This window comes from Hydra vulgaris, chromosome 12, assembly GCF_038396675.1.
Source record: "Hydra vulgaris chromosome 12, alternate assembly HydraT2T_AEP".
Taxonomy (NCBI): domain Eukaryota; kingdom Metazoa; phylum Cnidaria; class Hydrozoa; order Anthoathecata; family Hydridae; genus Hydra; species Hydra vulgaris.
The window spans coordinates 46,095,001-46,115,000 of NC_088931.1; the positions used below are offsets into that span (position 1 = coordinate 46,095,001).

Here is a 20,000-nt window from a genome sequence, read left to right on the forward strand (position 1 = left end):
ACTAAAATTCCGACGTAAATAATAACATCCCCCTCATCCAGGCTTCTAGAATATTACATCCCCCTATGTAACATTTAAAATACTGGAAAGTATTAGTATTTGGTATCTAAAATATCACATCCCCCATGTGTAATCTATAAATACATAACAATAAGAAGCTAAAATTTCTACGTAAAATATAACATTTCTTTATTCAGGCTTCTTGAATATCACATCCGCCTAAAAAATCACATGGTGATGTGATATTTTAGGCGGATATGATATTGTATTGCAGAAATCAATATACAAATTTCGGTTTTTGCTTCCTTATTAATTAAACTTTAATATTTATTCTCATTTTTTTCTTTGATTTAGTAATTAAAAATTTCTTTTTCCTCATATTTAAAGTTGGTTTTACCACTAAATAACTATTGAATATTATTTGTTTTGATTATTTTGTTTATTCGATTCGGTTTATTTGTTTTATTTATATTTTTTGTTTGGTCCGCTTTTATATTAGAGTATTCCGCTATTCATTATCACGATTAAAACTCATTAAAAAACATCAGGAGTGAGAGGGGTAGCCGCATTTTAGTTTAAGTGCATAATGTTTGGACTGACCCTATAGATATAAAAGCAAAAAAACTTTTCCAAAAATTTTCTATAAACATATTTTTAAACGCAAAAAATTTCAAGGTGGGCAAACCTGAGCGAAAATTTTCCTGGTTGATCAAAGTTTTACTTTCAAACAATCTATAATTGAATTGAAATTCAAACCTTCCTTAGACAAATTTTTTTTGAATTTTTTGACCTTAAAAATTTAAATTTGATTTTCATATAACATATAAATTTTAATTGTTTTTATTGTGAAACAAATTTTTTTTTTCGAAAAGGAATTCAAGTTTGCCGACGCAAAAGTACTAATATTTCGGTACAGTAGTCTCTCGTTTAATTGCGTAAACTAGGAGTGCGCAAATAAGAAAAAGATAAGAACAACTTTCGTTGATCTTCTGATAATCTTTTTCCTTTGCCTTCAGCCATAAGAAGTAAGGATAAAAAAGTTGGAATAAGAGAACTATGAATAGCTAAATTTAAAATGAAGTTTTTTTATTAAAGTTTTTTCAATGAGACTTGACTGATAAATTGTTAAAACTTATTATTATCTGTTTAAAACAAGATTTATCATTTATTTTGATTCGAATTCAAATTATTTATCTATTTACATTCTGATAAAATCATTATCTTAAAATATTTATGATAAAAACTAGTTTTTAATATAATACAGGTAAATAATAGTTACTTTTTCTGATATAATTAGACTTTCAACAAAAAACTCAGTAAAAAATTGAAACTAATTGGGTGTGCAATTAAGCGAGAGACTACTGTATTAAAATAAAATTGCGCGGAAAAGTAGAAGTATTAAAGTAAAATAAAAGTATTAATGTAATAAAAGTTAAGACATTAAAAGACTTTATGAAAATATGTATAGTTTTATAAACATTTTCAAAAATTTACTTCACAAGTTTTTTAAAAGTCTTTTTACATAGTGTACTATACATTACATTGCATATTTTATATAAAATATGCAATGTAATGTATGTTTTTATTATATTTAAAATTTACAATCAAAGACTTATTATAATTATGAAAATATAATCACTATATTTTAAATAATAGATCAATACCGTATTGATCTATTCATTTTAAATCTTTACAATAATAGTTTATATATAAATACCCGTAAAAGGCAATAGTTATTTCATTGTTTTTTAATGCACATATCTATTTTATTATTGTTTTGTTTTTGCAATTTTATTTTTGCATTTTTATTTACCCTTTGCTTATAATCTCCATTTCTAACATTTCTAGTTTTAACATTTGAGTTTTGATTATAATACTCATTTGAGAAATTATTATTTATTTAATGTTGGTTTTAGAAAAATAAAATATTGAAATTAAAATTTTTATAATAGCTGGAACATTACAATGTTTAGTTAGATTGATTTTAAAATCAAACTGTCACGAGTTAACGTTTACAAACCACATTGGAATAAACTTTTTTTCAAGATTTAGCTCCAGATGAGCAAAATTTAGTTGCGCTGTGGTCTGGTGTTTCTCCTCTTTTGATTATTGACTTATGTTTTCATCAACAAAAGTTCTATCTTGAGAAGTTCCCTGTGTTTCAGAATAAATGTTATGATCTGCTGTTAGTTCACAAAAGACCATGCAAAGGTTAATAAAACTTGACAAAGTTTTTTATAAATGTTACTTTGTCATAATTTTAATTTCTTTATGTTTGTTAATACTAGGCACATTTTATTTTATTAAGTTTTATTTTTTAATTTAGCATCTCTCAGAAAAGTCATGTTAAGAACCATAGCTTTAAACAACAGGTTCAATACTGTACCTGATCAAAAAATTTGTACAAATTACTTGGTCAAATTAAAAGCTTCCACTGAAATTAATACTGATAACATTGATATTGCTGATGATTACACAAATAAAAGTATAAATAAAGAAAAAGTATTTAACGCTCAAGAAGAAGCTGATATAAAAAAAAAACAGACGAGAACTTTCTGATTGTTTCAGTATAAATGGTGTCACCAGTCAAGCTTCACGGAAAGCCATTTGCAAATTGTATGAGTATTGGGAAAAAAAGATAAAACCGTTACAGTTTTAATTTTTTTTTTCAAAGAACAGTTTTCAAAGAAAAGTTATCAAGTTCATTAAAAATTCCATTGACAGAAGTTGAAGATTTCAATAATTAATTCTTCATTTAAAAAAAAAAGTTGTTTAGTTCGAAAAAATGTTAGTTTTGATAAAAGATTAAACTTCAAAAATGCTGTTCATTTAGGGACAAAATTCAAGTATTGACTTTGTGTCCACAAGAATGGTCAATTAAAGCAGCTAATGAGTATTTTGGTGTTTCAGAGTATCTAATAATAAAATCTAGATCTTTAGCAGGAAGGAGTTCTTGCAGTTCCACAAACTAAACGAGGTAAAATGCTGCCTGGTCAAATAAAGACTTTAGTGAAAAGTTTTTATAAATATGGTGAAAACTCTCGCCAGATGCCTGGTCAAAAGGATTTCGTAAGTGTTAATTGGAGAAACCATATGCAAAAGTGACTACTTTTATCAAGCTTAAAAGAGTTATTTGTCTCATTTAAAATTCAATGTCCATATGTAAAGTTAAGTTTTTCCAAGTTTTGCGTTTTAAGACCTAAATGGTGTGTTTTGATAAACTCATCAGGTACCCATTCTGTGTGCGTTTGTATCTACCATCAAAACATGAAGTTAATTTTCCTACCCAATAAAATTGATTACCATGAACTATATAAATTATTGTATAATTTTGTTTCATAAACTGTGTTGTTATTTATTCTCATTTGTATATATTATAAATTACAATGTGATTATTATTATGAGGAACCATGGAACCAATTTAACGTCCAGTTTATAAGTTTATAAAAGGAATTATAAAAGAGGTTTATAAACTCCTATAAAAAATTGTAATTGTATTATTTATTGTATATTATCTTTAGCAATTCACATTGTATGTATATATATATATCAATCAGGGATGCGAAATTTACTTATATATTTTTCAAAATAATAAGAATAAATATAATTGAAAATTCATTCTTATTTAATATATCGTGTTTATGTTAAAAGGAACAAGAAGTGAGCAAAAAATTATTTTATTTTTACCCATATGCATTTCAGGCTGTGTTGTATTGATATGCGATTTTCATCGTGAGCATGCGTGGGATCAAGGGCTAAAAACTAAGTGTAATGGCTTAATGTAAGATAAGCTAAAGATTATGGGCTTACTCAGAATAATAGCACATGCAGACACATATGAGATATGTGAGTCTGCAATAGAAAATTTAAAAATTTCTTCATATTGGACAAACCATGAAGCTCTAAGAAATTATATATCAAGATATTGGTTAGCAATAAAACATGTAAGTTTGATTTCTTGGTAGTTTAAGATTTAAACATAACTTCCATTTTTTTAAACTATTTTATTTCTACAAGACTGATGTAACTACAGTTAAGAAAACTACAATTTTTTAAAATTCTTTTTATAATCAGCGTTGGGTGACAGCATATCGTCATAACCGTTTATTAGTCAATTGTAACACAAACAATGGTGTTGAGCGACAGCACAAAACTCTAAAACATAAGTATGTTTCAAATCACCGGTATAGTTCTCTCACTAGGATGTTAACTGTTGTAGTTGAGGATTTTCTCTGTGATAAGTATGAGAGGTATGTTAACATTATAGTAATATTTATGTTGTATAAATTTCTAAATATTCCATAACAAAAGTATTTTTTTATGGCTATATTGAAAGCAATCAGTTAATGAATTCGAAATACATGCGTTATGCTGATGGTATTGATTTTTGGATGGTAGATCGCCCTTGACCTATGGTGAAACATTGTCTTGTTAAGAAATCACTAGCTGAGAGTATTGACATAACAGAAATTCAAGTTGAAGTGTATGGAAAATTTTCTTTGCGATATTACAAAGACAACACAGAGCGAAATTATATAATAGATTTTGGTGATGAAAGCAAATTTATAATAAATTATATAATAGATTTTGGTGATGAAAGCAAAATGCCTGGCTGCACTTGCATTGATTGGAAAAGGTCATGTTATCCTTGCAAGCATTTTGTTGTTGTTTTTAAAAAATATCCATGTTGGAACAGGGAATCAATCTCTCCTTTATATAGAATGTCTCCATATCTAAATTTGGGTATTGATTTTGAATTTAATAAAGCAAACACCAAAGGACCTAATGATAAACTAAATACAACTACTTATGCAAGTGACATTTCCAACAATGAGCATAAAGAATCCAGTACTGACAGAAATGAAAATAGTGAAGTGTTAGTGAAAGCAGATGGTCAAAATGGAAGAAATACAGGAAAGCAATAAATTCTTAGTAAATCAATAAGAAGCCTTTTGAGTGAATTATAAAGTCTCAGTTTTCTAATTAAACATGACGAAAATTTGCTTGGAAACACATATAAGGAGTTAAGTAACATCATTGAAAATGTGAAAAATGCTATACCTAAAGAAAATTGCCACAAAACATCACATATGCAGAATAGCTGTGTTAAATATCATAAGCTACCAGCACCAAAAAGAAAGAATACAAAGTTTAAACAAGTTGGAGAAAAAAAAGAAAAATTATTGGCTGCTTTTAAAATCGAAGTAACATTTAAACCAGAAAAAAAACATGTAGAAACTGAAGTAATAAATAATAATTTATTAGACTATGAAAACTTATTAGAGTTTAAAAATGAGTGCATTGTTTGCAGTGATGATGAATATACAGGTTCTGATGAAAATACAAATACAGAAAAAAAAACAGTAAAATAAGTCTCTGTCAAAATGACTTGTCAGATATATCAAACAATGGATGGCTATCTGATAATGTTATAAATATGTTTCAAAACATGATGAAAATCCAATTCAAAGATATCTATGGTCTGCAAGACACTATTCTTGGACAAACTCTTGCTTTCAATACTTACAATAATATACCATTTGTTCAGGCTTTACACGATGGTCATAGTCACTGGGTTGCCATTTCAACATATACGTGTAAACTTGGTGAGGTTTTTTTGATGGAGAGTCTGTTTCATGGTAAAGTTGCACATCATACAAAGCGACAGATATGTGTTATCTTGAAATGTATACATAACAAGTTAACTATTCGTGTATTACCGGTTTAACAGCAGTCAAATGGGGCAGATTGTGGTGTCTTTGCTATTTCTTTTATTTATCATATTATTAGCGCAAAAACAAACCCTGACAATATAACATTCTCTATACCAGAAATGAGAGCACATATGTTGCAATGCATTCAGGTTAACAAAGTTTCTTCTTTCCCTCAATTGTTAGCAGATTGCAAAAGACGCATTCAAAAGAATATCTGTATAGAACTTTTTTGCAGTTGTAGAATGCCATGGAATCCTGCGGAAAATCAACTGAAAGAGAAACAAATGGCTCAGTGTAATTGCTGTCAACAGTGGTTCCACAGAATGTGTGAAAACATTCCAGGTTTTGTCTTTTCTAAAAAGAATCGTAGAACACCATGGTATTGTTATTGCTGTGGGGAAGCAGTTTGATAAATAATTAATTATATATTATAGTAAATATCTTAACAATGATAATTTGAAATCATTTTTTCATATGGTTTTACATATCAGGCTAATATAAAGTGGGGTATGTTTTTCTTTTAATAATAATCCTTCCCATCCTGCATTTCGACTGAAATTTTGAGATGTTTTTGTTTTTTATGTTTGAGAATAGAGTTTTGTAACATTTAATTTTTAACTAATTGTTTCAAAAGGTAAGATATTTTAATTTCAGTTAACAATAAGAGTATTTCTAAGTATTGGTAATTAAATATTTATTAGAAATAAATTTGCTTTATTTTATTAACCATGCAGATAATCAGCTTAAAGTTTTTTATTTGTGTATGTTTTATGCATAAATAATACATTTTCTATTTGCATCAGTGGAAATATTTTGATATGTTAATTTTGTAGGTATGTTATCATGCACTTTAGCCTTTATCTTCAGTCTTGTTTAAAACAAAAAAAAAATCATTATTTATTACTATTATAGTTAGAAACTTTGATGAAAAAACCTTTTAAATATTTATTAACCTAATTAAATATTTATAAATATTATAAATTATTATTATTCGTCACACAATAGATTCATATTAGGCTGGGTGAATAAAATGAGCAATTGCTCTTTTTACTCAGTAAAAAGAGCAATTGTACTCAGTACTCAGCTTTACTAATAAAAACTTCAGCAGTTTTCTTTATATTTTTATTCACATAAAGTTAAGCAATTTACTTTAATAGCTGTACTTTTGTCTTCTTTTACACGATTTGTACTTTTGATGACTGTACTTATGGCTTCTATTATATTATAGAAGCCATAGATTTAACTCACACTATACGTTTGATTGTACTGTTGATATACAAGAATTTTCGAATTTTTTCATTAATCTTCAACAATTTTGCTTTAGTTTTTATCCACGTAAAGCTGAGCAATTACTGAGTAAAAACAATTGCTCATTTTTATTCACCCAGCCTATTGAAAATAATAATTTTTGTTATACTCATAGTAAGTGATTTGATTTTTATGGCCCAATTTCCAGAGTAAGGTTACTAGTTTTTTTTTAACAAAGATTAAAAAAAAAATTCTCTCGTATATCAACAGTACAATCAAACGTATAAGTGTGAGTTAAATCTCTAACATGTTCTATTTTGCTAATGAAAGACATAGCTTTTTGCTATTTTATATATTGCAATATAAAGCAGATATCTAAAGTACAAATCATGTAATAGATGTCAAAAGTACATCTATTAAAGTACAGCTATCAAAAAAGCAAACTATGAGATAAAAGCCAAAAATACACCATCAAAAGTAAATACACCATCAAAAGTGCAAATCATGAAATAAAAGTCAAAAGTACAGCTATCAAAAATACAAATCGTAATAGAAGTCAAAAGTATAACTATTAAAAATACAAATAATATAAAAGAAGCCAAAAGTTCAGCTATTAAAAATACAAATTGTAATAGAAGTCAAAAGTACAGCTATTAAAAATACAAATAATATAATGGAAGCCAAAAGTACAGCTATCAAAAATACAAATCGTAATAGAAGTCAAAAGTATAACTATTAAAAATACAAATAATATAATAGAAGCCAAAAGTTCAGCTATTAAAAATACAAATTGTAATAGAAGTCAAAAGTACAGCTATTAAAAATACAAATAATATAATGGAAGCCAAAAGTTCACCTATTAAAAATACAAATCGTAATAGAAGTCAAAAGTATAACTATTAAAAATATAAATAATATAATAGAAGTCAAAAGTACAGCTATTAAAAATACAGATAATATAATAGAAGCCAAAAGTACAGCCATCAAAAGTACAAATATTGTAATAGAAGTCGAAAGTACAGCTATTTAAAATATAAATAATATAATAGAAGTCAAAAGTACAGCTATTAAAGTAGAGATATCAAAAGAGCAAATCATACAATAGAAGTCAAAAATACAACGCGAGTTGTATATCTGATATCTGTTATATCGTTATTGAAAGAAATAACTTGTCGCTATTTTTTATATTGCGGTATCTAACATATCAAGAGAACTAATCGTGCAATAGAAGTCAAAAGTACAGCGCGAGTTCATATGTAAGTCATATGGAAAGACAAGTCATATGGAAAAGAGTGGATCTTTTCCATATGACTTGTCGCTGTTTTATATATAGCGATATCTTTCAGATATCAACAATAAAAATCATGCGATAGAAATCGAGAATACAACACGAGTTATATCCATGTCATCTATTTTATATCTCTAATCATTTATTCTATCTCCGGAAAAAAATCTGTTTTAGAAGTCAAAAGTACACAAACTATAATTACGGCAACCATTTATAATTTGAAATAGAGGCGTACTTTTGACTTCTATTATATATTGCTTACCACCTTAGATATTTAAATCGAAATAATTACCGAACAAATTACGTCATAAATACGTAACTTCTGCGTACAAATAATGTTTATATTAATAGGTTCATTATTTGTACGCGCGTACAAATAATGACTTCGTTATAATATTTTACCGTTTGATTTGAAAGCTTTTGTTGAAAATCTTAATTGCAACAATAAAACTTATAATACAAGGTTGTATCTGTCAACTTTGAAACAAATCGCTACGGTTTAAAAGAAATTTAAAATATCAAACATAAAAAAATCGAGCTGAAGAAAAAAATAATATAAAAACAAGATATTTTTTCGTTTAGCAGTTGTTAACTGCGCATGCTCAGAATAAAGTTCCAAAAAGTATCAATTTAAAACTGCCCTGCATCATAATCATTTCTTAAAGAAATCCATATATCAAAAAGTCGGTACTCAGAAGGCCATAACTTCTTTTTTTTTTTTTTTTTTTTTTAATTTTAGGTGCCCCAAGAAGTCCTAACGGTCTTGTCACAGAGCACCGCGGATATGCATTTAACCAGGAAGTTCACGCCTCCTTCCTTACCGCGACGCGAAAATATGTCCAGAGCTCGTTTCGAACCTGGATCTCCTGCTTATAAAGCAAGCGTTCTAACCACTGCGCCACGGCCGCAGTGGTTAGAACGAAAATATTATTAAAAAATATTATTAAAATTAAACAATTCTTGTAGAATTGTTTAATTTTAATAATATTTTCACCTTTAAAATACTGAATTGAAGACCTTTCAAATGATATATAACAATCTAGTGTTTGATCAATTCAAAAGTTTTATGTCACGTACCTATGGGGCTATCCATTAATTACGTCAACAAATTTTTGACAATTTTCACCTCCCCCCTCGCCCTTGTCAACAACTTGTCAGACTTTCAAAGACCCCCCTATAAAATTACGTCAACATTTAATTAAGCCTCCTCCCCCCTCCTCTTAAGAAAAAAAAATTATTTTTAGTAGTAGTTACATTAGTAGTTTACAACTTCAAGAAAAATTTCTTTAATTTTCTAACATATTTTCTAACCCAAATCTTAAATCGTAGCCTCTACATCTTCCCATGGAGATGCCAAATGCTCCTCAATTGTTATTATTGGCATAGGGTCTGATTGAATAATTTCTTGGGGAACCAAAACACCAGACAAGTCAAAATTTTCTTCATCTAGCCATTCTACACTAAGCATCTCTCCGTAAGCAATAACTGCCATGAGTTGTCTCTGTCTTTTGGCAGCCACTCGCATTGGACGAATTCTTTGTTGTTGGGGTGGATGTAGTATTTGACTGGAGCCAGACATACATTTTTGGTGTTGTTGAATGTGCTTCTTTAATATGGCTTGCGAAGCAATATAAACGTGAAAGATCCGTTCAAACAATGTCAACTGAATAAATGGATAATATATATCATATGGAAGTATTTTGAAAGCTTTTGCTGATCGAGGTAGTATATTTTCAACTTTGATAGACTGACTACAGAAAAGAGATGGAAATTTATGTAAGTTTAGATATATCTGGTGCTTTAAGACCCTCATTAGTTTGACAGACTGGAATTATCTGACTCTGTAACTCATCTTGTGCTTTTGCTTTATATTTTACAGATTTTTCATTACAAGTAGTACTAGATGGACCAGCTTTAAAATCGATTTAGTGGGGGATAAATCTATTAGCAATAATTTCAAAATACGAGCTTCTAATTGGTTGGATCTGAACTTATAACACCACATTCTTTTCGTTTATACAAGCCAATCAAATCGCTCTTGAAGATGCTTATCTGACTCTGTAACTCATCTTGTGCTTTTGCTTTGTATTTTACAGATTTTTCATTACAAGTAGTACTAGATGAACCAGCTTCAAAATCGATTTCCATGTGGTCTTGTAGAATGCTTTGTGTTTGTTGCTTCACAACTTGTAACATTTTTACATTTGTTGCTACTTTTTTAGGAAGGACACTTCCAGTCTTCATTGAATGGCCTGCCCAAAAGATCAACAATGTTGCCTTATTTTTCTGTGCTAAAGCGGAATAACTATTCAACAACAAATCTATTTTTTTTAGCAAATCGTCTTCTTTTTTCAATTTATTCCAAATTTCAGTAACCTCTCTTTGACAGTCTTGCTTACGCTTGTTGGGAAATGCCTTTATATATGCTTCATACAACGACTTGTATAAGTTTGGTTTGTCTATTGTAAATCTAAAAAAAATATAATAATTCAAAAATTGATTTAATTTATATCTAAATCAATTGGTAATAAATTTGTTATTTAACACAAAAAAACATATAGACCTAAGCCTGTTTAAAAATTATTTAATGGTTCTCAATATTCTAGACTAGTAATGTATTAATAAGATATTAAATAAGTTCTAGATAAGACTGTCGAAAATCATAAAAATGCTTGCCCATGTACCCGTCAAACGAATGGGCGTTTACCGGCAAAAAATAAACTTTATATAAAAGTTGTACCTGGTAAAAAAACTATATAAATTATATAGGTAGTTTTTTTTTTTTTTTAGATACAACTTTTATATAAAGTTTATTTTTTCACAAATTTTCATTAGTATTAACAGTCGACATATTAGTTTTTTTCAACCGTAATCGGGACTTAGATTTTAATGATGTTATTGGTTTAAAGTTGTTCTTCTTTACTTATATCAAAACTTTATTTTGTTTTAAGTTTTCTTATTCACAAGTAACAAATACGGTTGAGAAAAACTAACATGTCTATTGGTAATGTTAATGAAAATGTGTTTATTTGTTTTTTCAAAAGATAAAACGCCTTTTTAAGAAGAATTTTAAACCTTTGATATATAATTTGCATAAACTGAAACTAGGATTTCTTTGAATGACCTTTCCGATAATTATGTTTTCCATCTTCCAGGTTTTAAGAGAAATTGTTGAAAAGACTAGCTAATAAACGAGTCGGAGGAGTTCTGATTTATGTAAAGGAAAATATTGTAGTTGACGTAAAGAATAATAAGTGGGTTTCAAAACTTTCAGAACGTTATGTTCGATGTTTTCAGAAATTCTTATTATGATAAAGAAATCGTAACTATTGGAATTTTTTACAAGATCTTCAAAATCTTTTTTCACATTATGTGAAGAAACTACGCTACAAACGTTGCCTAATTTTTTGTTTTCGGAGTAATAAAATTAAAAAAATAAAAAATTATTGACGTCAACTTTGCTTGACCTCCCCCCTCCCCTTGTCAACAAATGTCAAAAAAGTTCAGATCCCCCCTCCCCCCTATTTGTTGACGTAATTAATGGACAGCCCTTATATATATTTATATATATATGTACGTATAAATTGTTTTTACTATGTTTCACAAAAACGCTTTTAAGTTTGACGCTTTTGATGATGCTTTTGATATGCTTTAATGTATTTTTTTATTATTTAAAGTGTACCACAAAGAGCATCTAAATCAGAATAAATAAGTTTTTTCGAGGCTTACTTATTGATATGAACAGTACGACTACAAGACCGGATATATAGATTTTCGATTAGATATCTAAGTATCTATTTGCAATTATTACTAATAACACATTTAAAATAACCATACCTATGTCACAATCTGTACATAAAATGATAATTCATAGTGCTTCTTTTATTATATATTTTAAGTATCCTCAAATAAGTTCTTTGTCTGAGAGTGCTATCGAAGCTAGAAATAGAGAAAGCAAAATTGCACGAGTTATTCATGCATCTCTAGCTTTCTTGGCAGAAAACACAAGGGATACAGCTAATTATTTGCTTGTGACATTTAATATGTACTTCTATTGAGTGTTTTTTTGAATATTATGCTATTGTTAATAGTTTTGACTATTTTTGTTAGACTATTTTTTTTTTGGTAAAGAAATCTCAATATAATTTATAATAACAATTCAAAGCAATAACAAAGAATAGAAATAGAAAGCTCTCTATCATGAACTAAAATTTTATATTGATAAGCTATTCTGCGTTGAAATTTTTAAAAAGTAACTATTTTCATAGTCACAAGTTTATAAAAACATCTATTAGAACATTGAGAGACTTTGTAAGAAACTAAAGAGCGAAGAACCAGATGATAGCAGATTTATTTATAATTTTCATAAGTTTATATTCAAATATATTGTTTATTATTAAATTGTGTTAATGATATAGTTTGTCATATTCTATAAAATATCGGCGCCTACTGTTTTTTGAATAAAAACATCCGGACTTTTATTACAACCGGTAATTTTCCGGATTTGTCAGGAGTTTGTCCATATAAACCGGAAAAAATACAGTAAACTGTTTTTTACAAAAGCTCGATATTTTTCTTTTAAATATAAAAATATAAACAAAAATTCGATGCCTTGTGAAAAAATCAGCTCAATATGTTGAATGCTTCTTTATTTAAAAGCCTATTTCCTCATTTTAGTATTAGAGCGACGCATTGATGTGTGCTTGTTCAATATTGAACAATCGGTATCAATTTAAGGTAAGTTCCCAGTAAGAGAAACTAAACATTAACTTTGAGACACCCGATGCATCGAACAAAAGTTCAAAAAAGATATAACAAAATGAAATTTTTATTATCATTACAACTGTGACTATTCCCACTTATTACTATAAACGATATGTACAGAAATATCGCGGGTTTTAGTTAGCGATTTTAAAACAATATGGTGATAGCTACGTATGGTAGCTTTGTACCTTGCTATAAAATAACTATAGATCTATAGGTAGTCGAGCGCTTGCTTTAGAAGCAAGAGATCTCGGGTTCAAAGCGAGCTCAAGGCATATTTTGCATCATTGGTAAGGAAGGAGGCGTGAGCTTTCTATTTAAATGCTCTTCTGCGTTGCTCTACGACAAGACCGTTAGGTCTTCTTGAGGTACCTGAAAAAAAAAAAAAAAAGACTGTTAACATTAGATAAAACTACAAAAATAATAATAAACAAAATTTAAATTATAAAGGTGCAAAGAATACTTAAAAATCATTAAATGTGTTAACACTGTTGATACATTTGGCGATTTATAACGTATGTTGACTCAACAGTCCTAAACCATTAAAAATGTTGTAAAAACAATAAAACATAATAAAATTAACTAAACTTTTTTTTTAAACTTAATAAAAATAACCAAAGCTAAAAAAAAAGTTTTTTTTTTTTTTTCTCGCGATGGTATAGATAAAATTTATGAAAAAATGTTAAAAAAATAAAAAGGTTTTTCATTTTAAGGTTTTTTTACCGCTGTGTTTTCATTTGATTTATTGAATTCAGGATATTTTTATTTGATTATATTAGAGTAATTAAAAATAATTTAGCACTGTTACATATAGCATAAAAAATGACGAAATATTTAAGAAATGCAAGAAATCTTATATTCGATGGTTTGTTTGAAACATTTTTTTTCCTTCAGAAGAAAAAAGCTTTTTAACTCCAAAATACGGTTTTGCGGTACGGTTTTGCGGAAAATACGCAGTATTAAAAAAATACTAATTCCACATGGAAAGCGTAGAGAATGTAAACAGAATAAATGGCAGAAAAAATCGACTTGGAATGTTCTGAGAAGGTTTAGTTTAATAGTGTTTTACGTTATATAAAAGATACAGTGTTTAACAAATTTTTTATTAAGAAATAAAAATTTTCACAAGAACCCAAATAACTGAACTTGATGGAGAGTTTGTTGAAATATTTTGTGTTTCTTGACGATACTTTGTGTTTCATTTTTCAGACTTCTACGTTGTTAAAGTTTAAAATATTATAGCAATGAGATTTCTACCTTAAGTGTTTTAAGAAAACTGGAAGTTCTGCAGGTTTTTTATGAAAACATTAATAATTTTTTTTGTTCGATGCAACCTAAATTAGCACATTTTATAAAAATACAAATGATCAAAAAATGTTTTAAAATTTGTTTATATCCTTTTACTATTACTTTATACTTATTTTAAATCCTTTTACTATTTTTTATAAAGTAAAAAAAGGTTTGAGTGGTTATCTTAGTTTAATGTAAACTAAAGTTGGAGCCGTTGTTATAAAATATAAGTATTAGTGCTATTGTTAAACAGTACTTTTCTATTTGTAAAAAATATTTTTCTACCCTTCTTAATGCTAATCTCTTTGGCTAATCTTTTATGGTAATCCCAATCTCTTTGGCTAAAATCTTGCCGATAGATGCCAGTCTTATAGATGTTGATATCTGGTATGATCAGTACTTGGATTTTCTTTAAAAAGAGATAAATAAGTGGCTGATAATAAAAAGTATAAAGTGGTCAATAATAAAAAATGGATGATAAATATAAACTGATTGATAATCATATGAGACGCAAGGCTATAAAAATATAAATTCAAAATCGGGATTGATTTTTAATGTTTGCAATATTTAGAATCACATAAAAGCAATCTTTAAGGAATAAATGAAGCAAGAATTAGCAAGAGTTAGTTAAATTAGAAATTTCTTTCCCTTCTTTTTGTTTCCTGTTTTGAATCACTTTTTTTTCCACTGAGTATTATTATTGTTATAAAAACCTACAGTTTTCATTCTTGAAAATAAGCTTTTTAAAGTAAACAATTTTCTATTTTTGCAAGGTTTGCATCTTTTTATATTTATATTTTTTAGGAACATAATGGAAAAAAAAAAAAAAAAGAATCCAAGTATTTAACTGCAAACAGAAAGTGTCTACTTTCATGAGATCAAGGAATTTTCTGCTTTTTACATCTAAAATTGTTCATGTTTTTTGTGAATATAATTGTAAATAAAAATCTCTTAATTGACAAACTATGGAAAACAGCTTCAAATAATAATATATTATTGATAAAATAAATTCCTAAAAATAACTTGCGTATTTATAGAAAATGTTTAATTTTGATATTGCAATAAATATTATAATTTTTTGATATGTTTATTTTACTAACTTATTTTTTAACTTATATTCTTTCTTTAGGTCTAAATTTCTGAAATAAGAAGCTTTATATTGATATCAAAGGTTACGCTTGAGTCAAATTTCATGTTTCAGTTCTTTATTCATCCATAGAGACCTTCAGCTTTTAGTTGTTTTTTAATTTAACTACAGTATAAAATCATTGTATTCTAAATTTTTATAAATCTTATGTAACAATGATCAATATCAAGTTCACAAAACTTGGACTCTAATTAAAAGTATTTCGATTTTTTGAAAATTTATTATAATTTCCTTTTATGAATACTTATTTTATAGTATTATATTTTCATTTTTGCTTATATTATGTGCTAATAACTAAAAATAAAGCTTAAAATATGATCCTTATGTATCAAGCTAGATATATGAAAAGAAGAGGCTGTAAACACTAAATCTAATTTATTTGTTAATTTTGTGTCATTTAATTGGAATTTTGTCATAACAAATTGTCACTACAATTTTTAATCCCCCCTCTCTTAGATTTTTTTTATGGTTTTGAGTATGATAATATTGGTTAGGTTCACTTTTTTATATTTTGATTTATTGCTTTTTAGTCAAGTTATAGTTTTTAGTCAAATTAAACTGAATTTTAGAGCTGTACCAAGAGATAACAGAAGGATTTGAAAAGCCACTACTTAAAAGGCACAAGCAAAAACCCAACATTATCCTAGGCAGAAAACAATATAAGACAAGTTTACATTTACCCCAGTCCAAAAGAAAAAGAAGAGGTATTAGACTAGTCATCAGAAACTGCTTATCCCTATTATTTTTCTCTCCTTCTACAAGACAGTAATCAGCTGCAGTTTAACATCTATTCAAAATGAGTATTTTTATTGAGACACTATCTAGCCTTAGCTCATCCAAGTGCCCTATGGCACTTGGCTGAGCTAATACTTGGGATATTTTAAGTCAGAGTTAAATTTGTTAAGCCTTTACCTAGCAAAGTGAATCCTACAGGGTAGCCGACTTTAGTCAGGTTGTATTGAGTTGTATGTTACCAGTAGCAGGCTGATTATGATGATCCTAATCTTGACCTGAATAGTAAATAACAGTAAGATACCACTACAGGCTTCATTAATTGTATTGTTATTTTCACTTAACATTGTATCTATTCTGATACTGAGTCCATTGAAAGTTTTCTATATATTTCAACAATCAATATTTGGGCTGTAATCAAAAAATTCTTCCAAATTGCCTATGTTTTTAGTAAAGAAAAAATAAATCTTTATTGCAGTATAAGAGTTTTTTTTGTTGCAAAGTAAAAAGATAGAATTTCATTGTATCTTTTTATCAATTTCTCAATTATCAATTTCTCAATTAAAATTTGAAATTAGAAATTGTATTTTTTTTATTTTTTAAGTATTTTTTTTTTATTTAAAAGTTTTGCTAGTTATTTTAAAATGTTTTTTTTTTAAATAAAAATGTTTTTTTATTAAAAGTATTTATTTAATCAGATACATATTAGTAAGTAATGGTAGTTAATATTTGACCGGAGCTCGGGGCAGGTTTGATAAAATATAGCTGGGGCCAGAGCCAGAGTCGCGTTTGTGACTGGGGTTGCATAAATATTTATACGTCCTAAAGTATATTTTTTTAATTAAAAATTCATGTTATATTTTGTATATATAGCATATTTAAACATCATTAATGATATGCACATTTAAACATCATTAATGATGTTCATGATGATCAACATAATTATCATGAACATCATCATGATCATGATCATTATGATCATAATCATTATGATCATCGTTATCATCAGGCTTTAACCTTTCTCTTTTATGCTGTTTCTCTAATATAAACAATCTAGAGCATTTTCTTTCTTTAACTAAAGCTCATTTATACAATATCTAAGGCAACTAAAGCTCATTTCTTACTTTTACCACTACCATTACAAACAGTGATGTGAACGCATTCCTGGAAATCTTTTAGAATTAGAGTAGGGGTCATCAAGCTTAGCAATTTCTATATGATCTGTTATATTAGATTCAGAAATAATAATAAATTTAATACCTGTTATATTTTCAGTACACCATTTTAACATTTCAGTGACATTTAATATTTGGTTATTTTGCAGGCTAGTTCTTGCTACAAGTCGTTTTTTGGTCGCACCAATGCTATCACATTGACATCACTAAAGTAATAACATAAAGTCTAATTTGGCATAACAATTTTTATATCTTCTAAAACTCTAGCTAAAAATCCATTAACAGCATGCACATCATGTTGCATACAGTCAGATATTATGCAATAGTTTATTGGTTTGAGTTTATTTTCAAAATCTTTGTAATATATAACAAATGGATGTAGTGTTGCTCGGCTATTATTCTAATGAAATCTTAGGACTGCGTCTTGTGCTATAAAACTATAATTTTCTGCAAAATCAAGCAAAATAATAATTTGGTTTTGTTGAAGATTTTCTTTCAAAACTTGAAAGAATAAGGACTGTGCCTTTGAAATAAAATGGTGCGATTGCAAGTCTCCAGTTGTAGAAACAATTTCTTCAAGAAACTACTTCAATGGAAGTTCTAAAGTTACCAAACTAATTGCGTTTTTCTTTTTTAATCACTGTGTGTACGGCAATATATCCACATATTTAAAACCATGTTGATTTGAGATATCACTTATATAGTGTTTTAAGTTTTCTACATTAGGGCAGTTATCAGAACTATGAAGCATACAGCTGCGATTCTCAATGTCACATGCTGTTTTTGATTAAATATAAAAGTTCTTTATATTTAATGTTACCAGGCACCGCATAAGTAATCAGCTTTGAATTTTGGTGTACTTGACAGACACAAACTGAATGCATACCAGATGCAGATCCTTTTTTTAGAAATTCTAAATATAGCACTTTTACAAGTAATTTACAAGTAATACTTTACAAGTAATTTACAAGTAATTTACAAGTAATAATCGCTTTTAATTTACAAGTAATTTACAAGTAATAATTTACAAGTAATTTACAAGTAATTTACAAGTAATAATCGCTTTTGGATATGTTGTTTTTGACCATCAATTTTAACTGAAACAAATTCTTTCTTACCAGGACAAATCCGAGAACATTCGTCACACTGATAAAAATTCTTGATATTTGTTTTGAGCGCTTGTGATATCTTATTTCTAGTAATTTTTTCACACTCTCCTAAGATACATTTAGACGCCTTTAGTTTACGTGCTTTTTTAACCATTGACTTTGGTAGAGAAAAGTATTCTGTTGTTTGTTGGATTGTCCAACTATTTGGTGTTAATGTTAATAGGTTTGTTTTTTCATTTCTGCTGATTTTGCAATTTTTTGCTTCATGGCTTCACAAAATAAATCTTGGTCTATGAATTGAATCTTGGCAAGAATTTGAAACCTTTAACTTTTTTTTTTCCATAACTGGGGCTGTTTCGAATAGACACTGATTTTAATGGAGAACAACCCCACATCCTCAATGTTTTATTTGCAATTTCAGAACCAGTCGGAATGTATGATGTGTTGGTTTCATCATTGATTCTATTGTTTTCAATAGTTTCATCTTTCTTACAACAAGTTCTACAGAGTTTTTGACCCGGGCATAACTTCATTCTTAAAACGGTTTTTTCATTGATTGACTGAAGAGATTCTAAAAAATAATATAAGAAAAACATATCTATTTCATCTAATATAATATAACTATATATCTAATTCATCTGAAAGTTTCCAATATATTTTTTTTCATTTTTCATTATCAGTTTTTTTTAAGATTTCAACAGTGTCACCTATTTTTGTTTCATCTTTTTGCAACTTATATAGCCTGATTCCAATTTGTTTTAGTGTTTTCAATAAATCTTCACTTTATCTGATGTCACTTTTCTATCGATCATGGGATTCAAGTTTATATTTTTTCAAACATTGTGAAATGATGGTTTAGTTATTATTTTTAAGTGAATCAAATAAAAAAAAAAAGTAGGAAGGTTTTTAGTTTATTATTGATTCACTTATTTTCTAATCGATTGCTTTTAAAAAAAAATTTAACCCTGCATTATGATGCATTATGATGCATTTTGAAGACAAAATTATGCATTTTAATATATATTTTTATTAACAAATTTTTAATAACGAATTCACTTTTAATAAAGCTGCAATCATATAAGTTGGAAGTTAACAGAAAACAAAGAAGAAAGTTAAATAACAAGAAAACAATTGAGACTTTAAAAACTGTAAACTGCATAAGTGAAGAAAACAAAATGACAGAAAATGCAGTAGTGGTGTTGTGGTAGAGCACTTTATAAGCGAGAGGTTCCGAGTTCGATTCCCACCATGTCCCTGGTAGTACCGCGCTCAACTTGTTTCTCCACGCAGCTGCCTTGTTCGTCAAGGTTCGTGTTTTAGAGTTATAGAGTTGAGAAAGGGTTATAACCACAAATAAGTAGCCTCCTTGTCTGCAGTGGCCTTCTCGGCTTTAGGGAGGTGAATTAAAAAAAAAAAAAAAAAAAAAAAAAAAAAATCTATACAATTATTACAATTTTTATCAAAAATATAAAACTTTGTATAAGCATAAACCTTGTTAAACACATCCATCAAAATTTTGTTTTGTCGTTGACA

At 27.8% G+C, this 20,000-nt stretch overlaps 1 protein-coding gene across 1 annotated transcript in view; it reads left to right on the forward strand.

Annotated features, from left to right (window-relative positions):
• The first annotated feature begins 13,893 nt into the window (after window positions 1–13,893).
• The window catches only part of LOC100198864 (TBC1 domain family member 15), a 158,659-nt gene continuing 152,552 nt past the window's right edge, over window positions 13,894–20,000 (forward strand). Inside the window, exon 1 of the mRNA XM_065813453.1 lies at window positions 13,894–14,061. Within this exon, the coding sequence (XP_065669525.1) occupies window positions 14,026–14,061 (36 nt within the window). The 5' untranslated portion in view covers window positions 13,894–14,025. The remainder of the gene's footprint in view (window positions 14,062–20,000) is intronic.